Below are 18,767 nucleotides of genomic sequence, written 5' to 3' on the forward strand. Positions count from 1 at the left end.
CAGACTGCAGCATATCGGGGAGGACCTTGTTGGAAATTATTCTCAGTGTCACAAAACAAAACAAGCCCACTGGAACCCTACAAGGCAATGCCTCTTTGTAAAAAGAGTGTGCCAAAACCTAAATTAGCCTTGCAAGCACAGTAGGGCAGGAAGCTCACTTGTTATTCTAACACAGGTGATGGATGACCTTGTCTCATCCTATTGGTGAGAGAGCAACCTCACAGTCTGCCATGGTTGGATAATTCCTAATAGTGGCAAAGTGGGGAGAGAAGGGGTCAGTAGCTGTCATCAAGTTCCCTGAATGAAAGGCCTTTGTGTAAACCAGAGGTTTTCTAGATGATTAAAAGATTTAAATCAAGATTTACAAGGTGAAGATTTTTGGCATATTGGCCCTTTGTGTGCTAGCCACCTTCTATAGAATAAAACCGTTTCTCACAACCTCAACAATTTGGGGATGTCAGTGTGAGTCCTAGAAGGTTGGAGTCTGTCCAAGTTCGGACAGAGGCAATATTGAGAGATAAAAGCTGGCTGAGGCAGGTGGATTATTTTGTTACTAGCAAGTGGAGCCTTTGTTTCTTGAAGGAACTCTAAAGTGAAAGAAAAATGAAAGCTGTTTGGAAAGATGTCAGCAGGCTATCTTGTAGACCTAGTAACTCAGAACAGGAATGCAGTCTTGTTTTAAGGGACCGAGCTCGAATATTCATGTTTCCCTCCTCCCAAGAGGAGAGTTAGTGCACTTGTGTGACTGCGCGCATCTACACAGAGATGGAAATGTGCTTATATTTGTGCTACAGCTTCCTCTGCGATTCCATTATTACAATTGAGGTCAGTTCTCAGGTTTGTTACCATCCTGGTGGCCGCTGGTCTTAAATGGACTGCCCTCATGTTTTCGTTTTTCTGCTTGCTTATTGCAAGAATAACAACGGGAGGCAAAACTGAATCCTGTGCTGGCTAAGGATCAAGTTGTTTAGGAAACTTCACCTCTATTCCTGGCCTTACTTATTCCGAGATTTGAGGGTTAGGTTCCTCAGGTGATCCTGATACCACCCGCCACCGGTCCACGTAGTGTGATTGTACACCCTGGCTAGTCATCAGATTTCAGAACAATCCAGAAACAACACTGGCATGGTTCAGAAAGACTTAGACCGTTAACACGGGGCCCATAGTGGCAGGAACACGCATGAAGGCACCGCCCACATGAGTCAAAGCAGGGAGCAGCAAGGTCAGCCAGGAGAACTTGCCAGGCTGTGTCACGAGGACAGCCCGAGCTCCTTCCGAAGGACTGCCGATCCGCCCGGTAGCCCGGAACCTCCAAGATCCACCAAGTAGGAGCTAAGTACGCCTAAGCATGTCCCTTGTGGCCCACCATTGGCCCAGGTGGACGCCGTGACGTCACAGGGCGGGACTTGGGAAGTGACGCTTCAGGGGTGGGAGAGCTGCAGTTAGCTCTCCGTTCGCCTCTGCTATGTCTGCGCTGACGCGGCTGGCACCTTTCGGTCGCGTCGGAGGCCGCCTGCTCCGGGGCTGCCGAGCGCGGGCGGCTGGACATGGTGGAGTCCGTCAGTGAGTGTCGGGTGGGGGTGAGGGCTCGGCTGGCTCGAACTGCGCCAGCGCCGGTGTCCGGACGCCGTCACCTTGAGGCAGGCTGCCGGGAGGGTCGGTGCGCGCTCCGCTGCCCCCGAGGAATGCCGGATCTTGTAGTCCGCAGGGACCGAGACTGGCTTTAGAGAGATCGGTGGGGTGGAGGCGATGGGATGGCACGGGAATGCCAGAGAAATGCGTGAACTAGGACCTGAATGATAAGCCACGCACAGTCCCCTGACTGAGACTTTCCACGCAGCAGGGGAGTGGAGGTCAGGAGCGCATGGAGACGGGTGGGCACCGAGACAAGTTAGGACTGGACGCGGAGTGCCTCGGAGGACTGAGGTTTTCCCTAACAGTCCTGGGCAGTCACGGGAGACCTTAAGGCAGGAAGGTAGTAAGTTCGTTATTTTTCCCAGTAGGCACATGTTTACGTTGAAAATCTGGCACTTTATTTGAGACGATCTCACTAGTTTGCATCGATTGGCCTAGAACTCGTTATTTAGACCGGGGTTACCTCGAACCGTAAAATTATGCCTGCTTTTTGCCTCCCGAGTGCTGAGATTAAAGGCGTGCACCCTGACGCCGGGCTTTAAATTTGGCACTTTAAATCCCGTATTGTATGCTGTTTCATGCCCATTCTGTTTTCTCTCCACCGGAGATTTGTAAAACTCATAGCGTCTTGTTTTGTTGTATTAGACTCTTTTTTCCCCCTTTTTTCTTTTCTTTTCTTTTTCTTTTTTTCTTTTTTTTTTTTGACCCAGATCTTGTATCCCGGCAGGATTAATCCGTCTAGAGTTCTTTTGAGGTCTTAATTCTCTTATTCTCTTGAGGATGCCTCCAATCCAAGCTCACTCTAAATCCTTAGCTTGGATTTCCCTTACCTCCAATTAGGGAAATGCTCTACTACAGGAATAGGTCTCCAGCGCTCGCCTTGGTTTTTTGGCGACACAGGTCCAACTCAGATAGAATTTGGGGTGCAGACACATCAGAGGTTTGGTCTCTGGTGACAAGTTTTAGTTTTTTTCCCGTTGGTTTATTAATATTTCACCTATTTATTATGGGGCCACGGCTTGATTCAGAGGTCTAATGATTAGACTATCTCTTGGGTGGGAGTCTGAGTCTCCTAGTTGTCTGCATGGACTCCCTGTGAATGTCAGCTTCAGTAATTGCTTCCCAGGCAATTGTGCTTGGTTCGTAATGCTCGAAAATGGACTTTTTATTTATTTCATTTAGCATCCTATTTTTTAAAAGATTTATTTAAGTATATGAGTGCTCTATCTGCGGGTTTGCCTTTTACCAGATCCCATTATAGGTGGTTGTGAGCCACCATGTGGTTGCTGGGAATAAAACTCAAACCTCTAGAAGACCAGCCAGTACTCTTAACTGCTGAGTCGTCTCTCCAGCCCCCTGTATTGTTTTTTTTTTTCCACTGGGGACTGAACCTATGTTAGGCAAGCACTGTACCATAGAGTTGCACCCCCAGCGCATGAGTTACATCTTAGTTTGGTCCATAAAATGAAAGACAAAAACTCAAAAAAAAAAATAACTAATGTATTTGCTTGTAGGCAATGTTCTTGGGCTTTGTCGTCAAAATCCATGTGTTGTCCAGTCTAGGAAACAGCAAATCACAGCATCTGCATAAAGTTACAAAAGTTCCGTTAACAGATAACGGTCCTACATGTAGTACCTGCACATGGCGAATACTCAGTAATACCTGCCAGCAGTCTTTTAGAATGAGACAGAATAATAAAAATCAGCCCCAACTTGTCAACAGCTATCAGGGCTGAAGAGTTCACTTCAGAGCTGAAGAGCAGGAGCTGTAGGACCTGAGTCTGGATGCCAGCACTCAGAGGAGAAGCCAGGAGTTGCCTTCTGCACATATAACCCCAGTGCTGTAAGGGGCAGAGTCGAGAGGATCCCTGGGCAGGCCTTGCTAGCTGCTGTCCTAGCCCCAGGTTCAGAGGGAGGAGACCTCAAGGGAATGAGGTAGGAACTGATAGAGCAAGATACTTGATGTCCTCTGCTAGGAAGAAGAGGGCAGAGGACGGTGAGGAGCTATGGGAATATCACACATGAACCTCCCAGAAATTATAGTGCATTTTTGCTCTGCTGGACTGAAGTTGTATTTTATATAGGCACACTGTAAATTTTTATATCTGATTGTGCATTAGCATATGGGTTGTGCTGAACAGGACATAGAAATAACTTTATTAAGTATAAATTACATCATTTAAGTTAGAACCAACCTATACTGATCAGAGTCCTAATTAAATAAGGATAGCCCTAGCCTGGTGGTGGTGCACGTCTTTAATTCTAGCACTTGGGAGGCAGAGGCAGGCGGATCTCTGAAAACTCTGAGTTCCAGGACAGCCTGGTCTGCAGAGCAAGTGCCAGGACAGCCAGGACTACACAAAAAGAAACAAAACAAAACAAAAGTGTTACCCTTATGGATTGTGTGCCACGGTTTGCCAGTGAGTGCCTAAATGAGTCCCCCACACCCAGTTGGTTTTATTCAGTTTTACTGTTGCGGCTTTTTGGCTTTGTTCAGAGTTATTAGAGTTTTAAAAAGGATTTCCCAAGTTCGTGTAGCCCAGGATGACTTTAAACTTCCTACGTAGATAGTGTCGAACTGAGCTTCCAGCCTCAACTGTCCAAGTGTAGGGTTTCAGGCCTGTGCTATGGTGCTTGGCTTCTATGTGATAGTCCTTGGATAAAGACTAGGGCCCAGGATGCATGCTGTCTCTGAAGTATATCACTAAACTGAACAAAAGTAATTTTCATTTTCTTTTGGGGACAGGTTACTTCAGGTTCCCAGTCCTTTAAACAACGTTGGGGGCAGCACCCTATAGTCATCACTGTTCCAGTGTATTATGGGGACTATTCGCTAAATGAAACCATACCGTGGCCTCTTGTCAGTTCAACCAGTTTTCCTGTCTCCATGTTTAAAGCAAGCCAAATGAAAAACCAGTCTGTATTTTGGGGTAGATGAGATGTGCCAGCTTCGGTTTTAAAGATGCAGGTGAAGGCTGAGATGACCTTCTGCTTTGGAAACTCAGTAAGAAGCTGTTTTCTGTATTGTCTTTTCTCCTAGTGCTGGCGGTGGGGTGCATATTCCGCCCAGGTACAGGGAATTTCCCCAGCTTACCCGGAAACAGGTGATCTATGGTGAGTTCTTAAGCTCACTCATGTGGTTCTGGATTCTCTGGCGCTTTTGGCATGACTCGGACGCTGTGCTGGTAAGTGGGGGAGAATGGTTCTAGTCCTGAGTTGAGAGCAGGGGAGGGAGGCGTCATGGCTAGCTTAGCTTGTGTGTACCCCTGAACACTGTATTGCCGTGTCACCTAGTGATGTCTGGTTTCCATTAGGTTGCCAGGTGGGGAGGGGACTAGAAGTCATTCTTTTATGATTGGTGAGTTAACATTTATCTTCATTTGTAGATTAAATTTCACATTTAACTTTTCTGTTTGAGCCAGGTTTTTCTATTAAATTTTTTTCATTTATTTTACATACCAACCAGTTTCCCTTCTCTCTTCTTTTTCTATTCCCTCCACCCCCCTCCTGTCTACCTCCAACCCACTCACTCCCTTCCGAGAGGGGCAGGCTTCCCATGGGAGTCAATAAAGCGTAGCATATCAGACTGAGACAGGACCAAGCTCCTCTCTCTGTATCAAGGCTGGGCGAGACATCACAACATGGGGAATAGGTTCCTAAAAGCCTGCTCAGGCATTGGGACAGGTCTGATCCCACTGCTAGGGGCCCGACAAACAGACTAAGCTCTGCAGCTGTTAACCATGTGCAGAGGGCCGAGTTCGGTCCTGTGTAGGCTCCCTAGCTGTCGGTCTAGAGTCCGTGAGCTCCAGTGAGCTTGGCTCAGCTGTCTCTTTGGGTATCCCCATCATGGTCTTCACCTTTTTGCTTATTGTTCCTCCCTTTCTTCACTTGGACTCTGGAGCTTGACCCAGTGCTCCATTGTGGATCTCTGCATGTGCTTCCATCAGTTACTAGATAAAGGCTCTATGATGACAATTAGGTTAGTCACCAATCTGTTTACAGGGGAAGACTGGTTCAGGTACCCTCTCCACTATTGCTAGGAGTCTTAGCTGGGGTCATCCTCGTAAATTCCTGGGAGTTTCCCTGGCACCAGGTTTCTCCCCTCTATCAAGATACCCCTTTCCCTGGGTGGTGGTGGTGCACGCCTTTAATCCCAGCACTTAGGAGGCAGGCAGAGGTCTATACGTTTGAGGCTGTAGGTAGTAGAAGTGAGGCTGAAGTCAGATAGGTCTCCAGGTCGGGACTGAAGAGACTGCGTAGGAGTAAGGGATGGGAAACATTTTGTTTTGCCAGGACTATGAGCTGTTGCTCAGACAAGGAGTACATATGAGGCCTGTGGCCTCCACCCCTTCCCACTCTTCATCATGAACACACTCAATGGCTTACGCTGCCACCTCTAAAACTTCAAGCCACTGTGTGTAATGAGTAGATTGAAGCAGGCTGCGCCACTGAATGGTTAAGGGAGAGTCAGGGCTCATATATCACAGGTGCTGGCTATAGTCATTAGTGCACGCTGTTCTTTCAAGATCAGCTGCAATTATTAGTACAGACTCTTGACTTTGTTTTCTTTTGACTGGTTGTCACCAGGGCCACTTTTCATATCCAGATCCTTCACAATGGACAGATGAAGAATTGGGGATCCCTCCTGATGACGAGGACTGAAGGTATAAACTTAACTCTGTACAAGTAGGTATGCCCGAAAGTCCTGTTTTTAAATTCTGACTTGTTTTGCACTCTTAGTGGCCTTAAACAAGCTTATCCTAAAAGCCACTGGTCTTATCTAATGTCTGCCTAACCATTCTCGCATCGCTAGCCTGCATCCCCATATTATCTTCTAGTCATCATATATTAAAAACAAAAAAAGTAGTCTTAAAGTTAGGTTACAGTTTTTGGCTTCTATCCACCCCTTGAGTAAAGATGAATTCTGTATGGTCGGGGCCCTGGGTTCCGTTGCCAGCATTAAACAAAGAAAACCCAGGTTTGCTGGTCTGTTCCTGGTCATCCCAGCACTTGGAAGGTGGAGGCAAGAAGATAGGAATCAGACAACACTACAGAGTGAGTCGGGACCAGCAAACAAACGGCCAGGCAGTGGTAGTGCTCGCCTTGAATCCCAGCACTTAGGAGGCAGAGGCAGGTAACTCTGTGAGTTCAAGGCCAGCCTTGTGTTCCAGGACAGGCTCCAAAACTACACAAAGAAACCTTGTTTTGAAAAACCAAAACAAAGAACATCAATAACAAAAACAAAACAAAGCCAAAAGAAACCAGTTCTGTTCTATTTCCTGGAATATAGTGGTTAGAGTTTATGGTATGTAGCTGTATAAGCGTGCCCTGCTTTTACTGTTCAAGTGGGAAGATGGAATTAACACCTTAACGACTAGACTAGAAAGGGTAATTTTGCTTTCTTTCTTGAAAGGCTGTTCAGTCAGGGCTAAAAAGAAATGCTTGAATGATTGGACAAATAAGATTATGAATTTGGATTAGTAAATGTAATAGTTCTTAAAACTTACCTACTTTTCTTTCCCTACAGGAGCAAGGTGAGAAGTTTCAAGAAATTACAGCCTTCATATTTAAAGTTGTAAATTAAAGTGGTTTGCCAAGAATGAGGAACTGAGTTATGTTTCTGGTGACAGCTATCCTTTATTCTATTCTCTGACTGCTTGCTGGGCTAAGTGGTTTGTGCCCTTTCAGCCAATCCTCTTGAGTCGCCTGTGATATAGGTGTCCTTTCTTTGGGGTTATTAAGGAACAAGGAGACAGTTTTTTGCTTAGCATCACACACTGGTGAGTGGTTATCTTATGTCTGACCCCAGTTTATGCATAACTTAGGTACCACGCCTCCTCCTCAGCTCATGCCTTAGTTGCATGTGTGGACAGGTGATATGACCTAAAGCTGCTGCAGCTTGATTGTTGCCCCAGAGGGTAGGCATCAGCAGAGTCCACCGTTTCCGTATCTCCTGCAGGACTCAAGCCATGCCTGACTAGGAATTTCTTAGGACTGAGGGTAAGGATTTTTTATTTTTCCCAAAATGTTGTTCCAGGGTATTCCACCTTCTGTGACCTAACAACAGTTAAAAGGAGATAAGTGTTTTCTTCCATCCACAAAGAAAAGTCTGGTGGAACATAGTTTGAAGACTTAACTACTCAGTAAGTTTTTGACCACCTTGGCCTTGGGAGTACAGTGCCAAGATTGTTAGAGGTGGGGTTAGGGAGGTAGCATTGTGGAGAGTGAGGCCAGAGGATTCTAAGTTGGAGACAGCCTGGGATACAGACTGAGAGCTTCCTCAAAGTCACACAGACAAAAGAACTGTTTTTAGAGAACTTTAGAGAGGAGAGAGAGGTGGTAGGTAAGTCAGTACTCTGAGATTTGCTCAGAGCTGTGAAAGAAGCCTACTGGATGATGTACTAAGGCGTTTGGCTGTGCTCTGAGTAAGCAGGGTTTATAGGAAGTGTGTTTAGGAACACGGTGACTCCTGCCCTAGGTGAAGACCAAGTTCTGTGTGAGAAACGGCTTCACGTGGCTGTGAACGAGTAAGGAGAGGATGGGACTAGATGTTAACGGTTGCCGGTTGTGTTTGACATAACTATCCTGACCAACTTGTTGGCAGGCTTCAAGATGGACTACGATAGGGTTTCCTATAACATAGAATTTTCTACCTTTTCTTCAGTTTCCAGAGGTCACAGTAGCAGCAGAAGCTGAAACAACTAGAGCAGTTGTGCTTTTCTGACAGCCACAGTAACCCCACTGTGGCACTGGGGGCGCTTCACATCTGTGAGGGTGGGCTGTGCTTTTCCCGTCTCCTTATGTCGGTAAAGACACCGAGAACATAGTCTACAACAGTGAGTTTAAGCAGGCTAATCCCTAGTTCTTTTCCTTAGAAGCAAGGAATTGCTTAATAGGTAATTTTAAATACATTCTTTTGTTTAGAAGAATGTTGGAATCCTCATTTCCATGTTTGGGCTGGAAAACTGATGCAAGCCAGATGAACCTGCTCAAAGAAAGGCCTTCTACATGACTGTATATACCTGAGGAAATATTTAGATGGAAGAGGGTCCCACAGAAGCATTAAGTATAGCATTTGTTTGATGGTAACAGAATGGAAATTCACAGCAAATTGCAGCACAGGCCAGACACTGTTAAGAGCATGTGTTATCTCATTAACTTTCCACAGTGTTATTTGTCTCATAAGATGAAGTTGAGTTATGGGTAGATGGGTTGGAAATTTGCCAAGCCAGAACTGAGGTCTTGGCTGTAGTCAGGTTTTTTTTTTTTTTTTTTTAAAGTCAAACCTTAGTTTCTATACGACTCAAAATTCCCAAACAGTGCTTCCTGTTTTTTCTAGTGTGTGGACTTAAAACATGGCTAGTGTAACCACGCTTGGTGGTGGACGCCTTTAATCCCAGTACTCAGGAGGCAAAAGCAGGCAGATCTCTGTTGAGTTTGAGGCCAGTCTGGTCTACCAAGTGAGTTCCAGGAGAGCCAGGGCTACACAGAGAAACCCTGTCTTGAAAAATCAAACAAACAAAAAAATCCACAGCCAGTGGAGACATCCCAAACTGATTTTACTACCCACTTGTGGGTTGTGACGTACAGTTTCAGAGATAAAGCATCCCAAGCTCTAGAGTTAAATTGGCCAGATCTGATCCTAAGTCTTGTCCTGTACTTGCCGAGTGTGGGCAAAGTACTTTTTTTCATCTTGTGTCTTAATTTCTCTATTTGTAAAGTAGCTTAGAGTTATGCTTAGCACAAAGCATAGGTCTCTATAGTGGTTCTCAGCTCTCCTAATGCTGTGACCCTTGACATTATTTTTGTTGCTACTTCATTGTAGTGGCATTTCAATTGTATTTTAATAAAGCTTACCCGGGGATCAGGAAAGTAAAACAGCCACACTGGTCAGCCTGACAGACCAGGCAGTGGTAACACACACCTTTAATCTCAGTAGCCATACTAGTTGCCATAGAAACCAGGCGGTACACACCTTTAATCCCAGCCCTAGAGAGGATTATAAAACAGGGAGGAGAGATTCCTGGCAGGATCATCATTTGGACTGAGGTAGAGCTAAGAGCCAGTGGCTGGCTACATTGCTCTTCAGGTTGAAACCCAATTTCTCTCTGAGTTTTTACTAATGTGTTTCACTTTATCATTGTAATTTTGCTACTCTTACAAAATAATGTAAATAACTGTATTTTCTGACGATCTTAGGTACCCTCTATATAAAAGGGTCATTTGGCCCCAGGTTAAGAACTGCTTCTCTAAACAGAAATAGCTATCTACTGTTTGCAGTGAGTATTTTTAGAATATTTTATCTAAACTAGGCTTATGGCCACCCTGGAATCCTGGTCTGATTTTCACAGGGAAGCACCACATAGAGAGACTAATCTGTAAACTTTCCCCAGATGTGGTCCATTCCTCTTCAAGAACAACTCTTTTACAAAACACCCAAAACCAAAGAACAACAACAACAAAAAAAACCTAAGCAAGTTTATCAGCTCTTACTGGCTTCAATGCATGCCAAAGTAAATTTTAGGGTGAAGCTTGGTAGATAGCTATGTCTTTGTAAACAAGAGAGGTGGGAAGGTCAGAAGCAGCCCTTAAAGCCTGCACTCTTCCGGGCAATTTTTTTTGTCCTTTTAGACTGTTCTTGGAGGGTTTCTAGGTGTGGCGTTTTAAAGTTATCTTTTTTTTTTCTTCTGGAAACCTTCTAGTGTTTGATATGTCTTGTCTGAAGATATCTCAGGTATTCTTCAAAATAAAGGAGATTCATCTGGGAACCAGCACTGAAAACAGGAGTTCAGTTTCAGATGTGTTTATGTAACTGAGTTGTATCACAAAGGTTTTTGTGTTTTGGCTTTTTGAGACAGGGTTTCTCTGTAACAGCCTGGCTGTCCTGGAACTCATTCTGTAGACCAGGCTGACCTCAAATTCATAGAAATCCGCCTGCCTCTGCCTCCCAAGTGCTAGGATTAAAGGTGTGCGCCACCACCACCCAGCTCTTAAGTTCTACTTTCAAGTAAGTAGTCACACAGAGAACTGTTACTTTAAGCCAGAGAAGCAGGTCACACAATACTATACTGTCTGTGAGGGCCATCACCAAAACTTGGTAAAAAGACAATTATAAGTTGGCTAGACCATGTAGGCATCTGGCCAACTTTAACTTCTACCCATCAAGAAGTGATCAACATTTTGAAACAAAATGTGCATTTTTAGCCTGGATTGTCAGTAGCCAGTGATTACTACTATTAGATGTCAGTGCTAGAAAAATAATCTTAGATTTCTCCATGCAGTCAATCTTTATTATAGCAGTATTTGCATATTCACATCAATTACATAGCACTTTTTTTGGCCTTTTTATAATACAGAGTTTTTAAATAACTTTACACAGAAATAAATTTCTTCAATTTGATTTTCAGCTATCTTTTTATTTAATTCTCCATGCTTTCTATCCAAACTGAACAATATTTTCCATTATACAAATTTACATGAGAAAACTCCAAAGTACAAATGAAGGGATCTGAGCAGGAAAAGAACTAAAGTAATAGGAAGTAGGTATAGAAAAGAAAAAAATCAAGCAGACATTGAGGAATAAGGGGTAATAGGGAGACATCATTCATTTGATTGAAAATAAACGTCTTTTTCTTATGAATTGAAAAATAAGCTTTAAAAATAGTTACTCCATTATAATTTTTGCAAAGCAGGTATAGAGAGGTCTGTGGATAATGAAAAAGTCCCCGCCTTTTCCCTGGGCACACCCCAGACTCCAGAAAACCTTTCCAATGCTTGAGTGGAACTGAAGTGACACAAACCCAAACCTCTGGCAGTTACAGACAGGAGGGATGGGTGCAGATTGCCATAGGTTTGGGTGGTGAAACGGAGCTGTAACTCACTGTAGTTCAAACATGAAGCATTTCCCTTCCCTCTCCCTTATTGGAGACTTGTCCTCAGACCAAGAAGTACATACAACCGTTTAGGGTGAGGCTTGGTAGATGGCTAGGGTTGTCTCCTCTTTCCTGGTCTAAAGCCAGAGAATGGTCTATTTAATAGAATCCGAGAGACAGGATGAATGGTGAAGTCCGTCCCCTGATTAGTTAGTTGTGTGACTACCTTAGGAGATGCAGGTGCTGGAGAAGCAAAGGATCAGAAGTACACCCAACAATGGGAATACCATAAACTCTGCTACTGGGACACAGTCCTTCAAATAAGGTGACAAAGCCAAACCAAAGCTGTATTGTGGCATGGCCAAAGGAAATGACCCAAAGTATTTTCAAATAAAGGGAGGAAGAGTACAGCATACACACATATACCTGGTATGTAAACTAATACAACATGAAGATAAATAGGACATCAAGGTTAGCCACTTATATTGGTAATTAACATGACTAAAAAGGTATATGTTCACATAGCTGGTTCTAGTCAGCAATGGAACATACGTTAAATGTATTAGAAAGGAATGATTTAAAAAGTTCACAGCTTAGAATAAGAAGCACACTTATTGCACTCTTACATTGTATTTCAGGTGACTACAGTTCATCTCCCACCTTGAGTTCTTCCCTAAGTCCCAGATTTTAAGTGTCACCCTACCATATTTTGGTCCATTTCCTTCCATTTGTGCCTAGTCCGTGAGCTTTGTTTGCTTATGTTAGCCTGCAGTTTCTTCCTATGTAACTCAGCCCAGCCAAACACACATGGGTTCAAAAGTCTTAGAACAGTGATTTTCAAGGCAAAAATAGGACTAAGTAACTCACTCATAATCCCCATCCCAGCTCTGTAAACACACTCTTCCATGTGCTTCCCGCCTGTCTCCCTGTGTACACTGGAGATGGGAACCAGCAATCATGGGTGCTGGAGAATGTACTCAGCCTGCCAGGAAAAGCAAATGAGTGCACAAAACATTTTTCGATACTAACAAGAATAAATATTTCAGTTCTGTTTTCAAAGAGCACTTCAATCTACAGAATTCTTTACAAAAAATGCACCACAAAAAACAACACACTGGCTGTTGTCCTCATGCACAACTGGTTATATCACTGCAACTATTCAAAACAGCTAAATAAAAGTAAACAGTTTAGTGACACAAATGGAGTAATAAGAGGGACACAGAGTTGTGAAGACTGAAATAAAGGCTCCACCTTTATTACTTTAATAAGGTGATAGCTAGGTGTCCCTAAGAGAGAGAGAGGGATGGGGGGGGGGGGAGAAGGAGAGGGGGGAGAGGGAGAGAGAGATTTTAGAGATTTTTAACTGTTAACATTTTACATACTAGGAAATGTGGTTCAGTGGTAGAATCCTTGCTGCAAACCCCAGTGGGGAAAGACAGATTAGGACTTCAGGTTCTACCTCAAAAATACCTCATAGGAGGAACTGTTAATTTTTCCTCTCAAATGACAAAAATTAGGCCTGAATTTCAATTTAAATGTCTCTGCCCAAATGGAAGTAGAAATAAGTTATCTGAAAGTATTTAAGTTATTGTCTGGTGTACTGATGTAACAAACATCTGGCCAGCATCTTCAACTATACCAGAGTTAGCAATATGGACCACAAACACACTGACCACTTCAGTCCCTTCCGGCATCAGTAACTCATCTTGGAATCTGAGTGAAACAGCTAAAGGACGTTGGGGATAGTAAGGAGAGAGGATGCAAAGACCACAGCATGGAGTGTCCAGTTTACATGCACTGCACTAGCCAAGTCTTTGACTATTCCAATGTCCCTTTACAAAAGACACTCGCAGAGACCACCCTGTCTTCCACCATGCACTAGAGCAGTCAGCAGCACTAGCCAACTTTGTTTGCAAACTGGTCTTGGTAGGTAAGTTCACACTTCAAGCTTTGAACACTCGGTGTCTAGGTTGGCAGCATTTCTTTGGAAACAAATCAGACCTACAATGTGTTTTTCTTACTGAGTTAGTACATGATTGCTGCCCAGCACAAACTACTTCAAAACTAAACTACAGCAGTATCTTAAAATGTCAAACGTGTATAAAAGTTCCATGCTTTGAAGAGCCTATGAGAGTAGAAAAAGTTTCTCTAGAAATGTCACTGAACTGTATTTTAAACCTATTTGCTCTATGTGGTAAATATTTCTGGCTATACTAGGGATTATGCGCTTTAAAAAAATAATTTTGTTCATTGAAAATTTACCATTTTCTCATTTTTTAAATGTGATTTTGGCTATAAACTCTTCAGTGCATTTATCTTCGCAGTCTAAATTGCACTCTAAAAAATATTAACACAGCTGAGTTAAACCAGACTGGCTGTTCTCTTCATAACTCACTGATTTCTGCTAAAATGTTAGCTTTTTTATTGCATCATGAAGGCACAGTAAGATCATTTGGCAAATTGTCAAGGTATTTTTCTAGAGCTTCCCTACACTGTCTCACTCCTGTAAGTTACCTGCTGTTTCTACTCACAGTGAACTTTCCATCTCTGGCTATGGTTTTAAAAGTAGCTTATTGGTTGACACCTGCTGGTCAAGGTGCGGGTATTACAGCACTGACAATGCCAGCTTGGACAAAGAAGAGAATCTTATAAAAAGGGTATCCTTCTACCCTCTTAGCTGGGCAGTCTCTTTAGATGAACATCTCTGTGTGTGACAAAGCTGTGGCCAACTTACTATGAAGGTGTACTGTTTTGCCAAACCTACTACTGAAAAGTAGAATTTTATCATTGTTAGCAAAGTGTTACTGTAACTATTTAACTTCATGCGACTGATTTAAGGTTAAGATTCTGGAATACATTAAGCAGACTCTGGTACCAATTCCAACAGTAGATACTCTCAGCTACACCTTTAAAGAAAATTTTAAACAGTATCACTGCTTAAATGTATAATGCCCTTTAGGACAAAACAAGTATTCAACTACAAGTACACATAAACGTTAAAATCTTGTATCATCTTCATGTTCTAGAGCTCCTGACTTTTCACACTTTAAAATAAATAACTGTGCATTACCTCATTCTGAGGAGGTAGTTTTTGAAGAGGTCACCTGATCCCTGCACTGCATTTCCAACTAAAGCTAGATGCTGAGGTTTGCAAGAGGCCGGGAGGTGGATGTGTGACGGGGACAGGTGAGATCTGAAGGACACACAGCAGCTCTGACAGTGCCTGACAAGTACAAGACATCACATGATAAAAAAGTGGGACTGCACCAAGACCAAGGAAGTATTTACAAGGTTTCTGGTGGACAGTGCTCAAGTCCTGAATTACATCTTTACATAATGCTTTCTCCCGTACCAGCAAAAATCTAGCATACAGTTTATATCGGATCATCTTTTAGGATGCCTCATTACGCCTTCCCAGACCTCGTATATACTTAAGAGATGGGCTGTTCAGGAACCAGAATCTGACAGTTAAACAATCTTCGTTGAAGATGCATATAAGTATAAAGGATCACACTGGATATACTATTCACAAGTTCCTTCTCTAAACTACATTTCAAGGTTAATAATATCTCAGTGGCAAAAGTTTGGGTCCTGTAGCTTAATGATGAAAAGTCCATCAGGAATACTACATACTTAAAAAACAATTTTACATAGTTGTTCTCAATCTTTTCCAAGACTCCACTCCTAACCCAAACAAAAAAGATCTCAGGAGGCACCGCAACCACTTCTGGACCGACAGCTACAGCCTTATAAGATGAGAAAAGCAGCCACATTCTGTCTATACTTACTCATAAAGTGCTCTGCACAAACAAGGACTTCCTTGTCTTTTCTTAGGAGCTCAACAAGATTCTCTGCAGTCTAAGCATAAAAAAATAAAGAAAAAAAACCATAAAGGAAACCTTTTTCATGTTGTTTGTAAACAAGAAAACTATTTGATAGAAAATAAGAAAGGTTTAAATATTTATTTCTACTTTTTATATTCTCTATTTTAAAAAAAATCTCTCAATACCCTGAGCCTGGCTTCTGGGCACAGCTTCATTTACTATCAACATTACTTTCCCTTTTCAAGTGAGATAGCAACCTACACTAAAATGAAAGGAAGAAGGAACTCTTCTCATTGTGTCTAGACCACTCACATGCTAAGCTCCAGCCTTAAGGGTGCTGGCCCCCTCTTCCAGTAAGGAGGTGGCAATGCACCAAGGAGGCTCCAACTCCTCAGCAGGACCTAAATGTGCATCAATGGCCAAAGCCTAGCTCTTTCTAGTAATCCTGGGCAAAGGCAACAAAGCCATGCTAAGAAGCATTTAAAAGGGTGACAATGTCTTTCAAATGTGGCATAGCATACGCAGAGGCTATTTTTCATATCTGTAGGAATCATTTTCATCTCAGTTTCTAAGGTTTTTAAGATACTGTCCTGCCCATGAAAGACTTAAAAATGCATTGCTGCTGATTAATAAGTTCAGAATATTTTCCAGTTTACGGGGGATTCATAAAATTTTTGATAGGCCTTCCTTTGATTACAGATATTTTCGCAAAAAATCATCTGTTTTGAGGAGGCTTAAATATATAGTGGGATCAGTTATAATTTGAAAATAATTTAAAACTCCATTTTATTTTAGATTCTATAGGTTTTTTTTTTTTTAAAGTTCTTGGCTATAGTGTAGTTGCTAAGTACATCTCTTTTAATTTGCATTTCTAAATTCAAGATTCCTGGATAAGAAAGGTAGAAGCCATTAATACATCTAGTCACTTTCTTTGCTACTAGTGATTTTCTTAAATTACCCTTTAATAAAGGCCAAAGGAAGTTGTAACTAGGTTATAACTTTGATCTGTGCAAAGTTCAGATTTAGGGTTCTATATAAACAATTGATGACAGGCCTCACACCTTCCTTTAACTCCAATGTCCCTAACAGTTCTATTTCTGTCTAGGGAACTCAGCTTCTAAGTTACCCAACCTTTTGAAGACCAGGCTTGGGGAAAAAAGGAAGAAGGAGAATGAATGGAGACACCACCATTTTTATTTTAGGTTGCATATTATAGATAAAAGACTAGAAAGAGGATGTAGGATGTAGTGTAGGCGTTAAGTTGGAATAAACAATGGGATTGCTAGCAAAGATGTTAGTGTGGATCCAGCAAGTACCATTAATTTAAAAAGTATAAATAACTGTCATTATGCTAAGACTCCCCATAATTTTAGGTAAAGAAAAGGATAATAATCATTCTTTAAAAGTTGCTTACAATTAACAAAAATATAATTTTCAGGATATATATTCTGGTGGGAAGTATTCTTTTAATCCAATTAAACCTGAAAATTATTTTTTTAAATAAAAATAGAAGAAACTCAGAAATTAAAATCTGTACCTTACATTTAAATTACACTAATTTCTCACATTCAAAACTGTCAGTAAGCAGTTTTGTAGGCTTTTAATTAGATGCTGTCCATGGCAGTTTGTGCTCTGGACAAGGCAGCCATGTAAGTATTTGGTGACTGGAAGAACTGAGAGGAAGATATGGACTGTATTTTCCTGAGAATTTGCTACATTGTGGAGGAAACAATCCCCTAACCCTCACCTCCATTGCTGGACCCAATGAGAAAAGAAGGCAATGTGTGCCAGCACTGTCCAGCCCGAGTGGTTAGGCAAAGCCCAGGGAGCAAGGCAACCCAAGGTGAGAGAGCAGGAGGTGAGGAAGATGCAGCATCCCCTTTTCTCGGTCCCCAGAGCAGTCCCTCCTCACCTCTCACCCTCCACTAAATTTAAAGAGCTTCACTGTGATAACCTCTGTTGAAGACTGACCAGGTGCTACACAAAGGGTATGCTGCATTTACTCCATCCCTCAGAAATTAACAGTGGTGGATAGGGAAAGCGCTCCACAACATAATCCCAGAATAGGCAAGAATGATGCTTGGTGTTGGAAACTGCCCCATCAGATGACCAGGCACAAACTGATCTGGTGGTTAGAAGGGCAAAGTTGACTGGCAGACTTTCCATAGCAAATTTCCCAAGCTGCAGCAGCAAATTCTTTCCATCATGCCTGACCACCAAAAGGGCAGAATTCAGGGTTTCTCCTCTTTCTTCCTGGGAATGGGCAGACTTGTATGCACGTGATCTTTGTGTTGAAGAAGAAACACAGGCAGCAGAGAATTCTGGTTCCTAAAACATTCTTCCCTCTTTTGTTGAATAGGAAATTCCATTCTGTTCCACACGAGCTTATGCATTGAAAATTTTGTATCTTTAAAAAAAAAAGATTTGAGGAACAGAACTGTGTTTTGATGTTAACAAATTGTGTGAACACAAGACTTAAGAAATAAAGAGCAGATGCTGCCATGATGGAGTGGCTACTTGAAGGCTGCAAATTCTCCTGTAGAGGGAGGACAAGAGCTGATTTTAAAAAGTTATCTCAAAAGAACTTCAAGACAAAAAAGCCTCAATTCAATTTCACTGATATTACAAACCTTGTAGCACAGTCACTAGTTTAAACCCCAAGTCACTGGAATCCAGAAAAGAATACAAGTGCATGTGCATGGCATGTGAAGAAGAGCCCAACTGTATCCAGACAGTAACAAGCTGCAGGGAGCTCCACAGCTGGGTGTCATGCTGCAGGACAAGCCTCAAACTCACAGCACAGGCAGACAGGATCTTTCTGCCTCGCCTCTTCAGTACTGGGATTGCAGGTATGTACTTCCTTGCCTGGCTCTAGACTGGTGGACTAAACCTTATGCTTTACATGTTTAGAAGATTAGCAAGGTGGTCTTGATCTTGCCATCCTCTTCCTCATGCTGGGATTACAGGACCACCATTTTTCTCAGCTCTCTAAACAAGTTTTAATAATTAAGGTTTGATTTCCTACTTTAAATACAACTAACTGGACTATAGACATTCTTTCCATCAAATATTCTTCTTAATGAGTAACTAACCAAGGCACTGTTGAGCCAAAAGGCCAAAGAAGGAAGCTACACCTAGTGGATAATGCTTGTAATCCCAGCACTTGGCAGGTAGTGGTAAGAAAATTCAGAGTTCCAGGTCAGCCTGGGCTGTACAAGGAATCTGTTTAACAGGTGGACAAGTTGGGGTTCAGAGTGGTCAGGAAACTTGCCCAAAATCACACAACTTAAAAATAAAAATTAAGGCCGGGCGGTGGTGGCACACGCCTGTAATCCCAGCACTCGGGAAGCAGAGGCAGGCGGATCTCTGTGAGTTCGAGGCCAGCCTGGTCTACCAAGGGAGTTCCAGGGCAGGCTCCAAAGCTACAGAGAAACCC

The 18,767-nt window shown here is 42.6% G+C and overlaps 2 protein-coding genes across 10 annotated transcripts in view; one reads left to right on the plus strand and one right to left on the minus strand.

Annotated features, from left to right (window-relative positions):
* The first annotated feature begins 1,407 nt into the window (after positions 1-1,407).
* Positions 1,408-7,246, plus strand: Ndufb2 (NADH:ubiquinone oxidoreductase subunit B2). 3 transcript variants are annotated; one of them, XM_005365861.3, is made up of 4 exons: positions 1,408-1,563; positions 4,676-4,820; positions 6,223-6,325; positions 7,163-7,246. In XM_005365861.3, exons 1-3 carry the CDS (start codon positions 1,466-1,468, stop codon positions 6,295-6,297), a joined length of 318 nt encoding a protein of 105 aa, XP_005365918.1. In that variant the 5' UTR covers positions 1,408-1,465; the 3' UTR covers positions 6,298-6,325; positions 7,163-7,246. The 3 variants fall into 3 exon arrangements, with proteins under 3 accessions (XP_005365918.1, XP_005365917.1, XP_005365916.1); XM_005365860.3 differs by having other exon boundaries at positions 6,223-6,321; positions 7,163-7,242; XM_005365859.3 differs by having other exon boundaries at positions 1,410-1,563; positions 6,223-6,299; positions 7,163-7,239.
* Positions 7,247-11,196: 3,950 nt separating this feature from the next.
* Braf (B-Raf proto-oncogene, serine/threonine kinase) overlaps positions 11,197-18,767 on the minus strand; it is a 139,238-nt gene continuing 131,667 nt past the window's right edge. For all 7 annotated transcript variants that reach the window (XM_013353267.2, XM_013353268.2, XM_026788541.1 and 4 more), the window contains one exon: positions 11,197-17,867. In XM_013353267.2, the coding sequence (XP_013208721.1) occupies positions 17,845-17,867 (23 nt within the window). In that variant the 3' untranslated portion in view covers positions 11,197-17,844. The remainder of the gene's footprint in view (positions 17,868-18,767) is intronic.

Source organism: Microtus ochrogaster, unplaced genomic scaffold (genome assembly GCF_000317375.1).
Source record: "Microtus ochrogaster isolate Prairie Vole_2 unplaced genomic scaffold, MicOch1.0 UNK4, whole genome shotgun sequence".
Taxonomy (NCBI): domain Eukaryota; kingdom Metazoa; phylum Chordata; class Mammalia; order Rodentia; family Cricetidae; genus Microtus; species Microtus ochrogaster.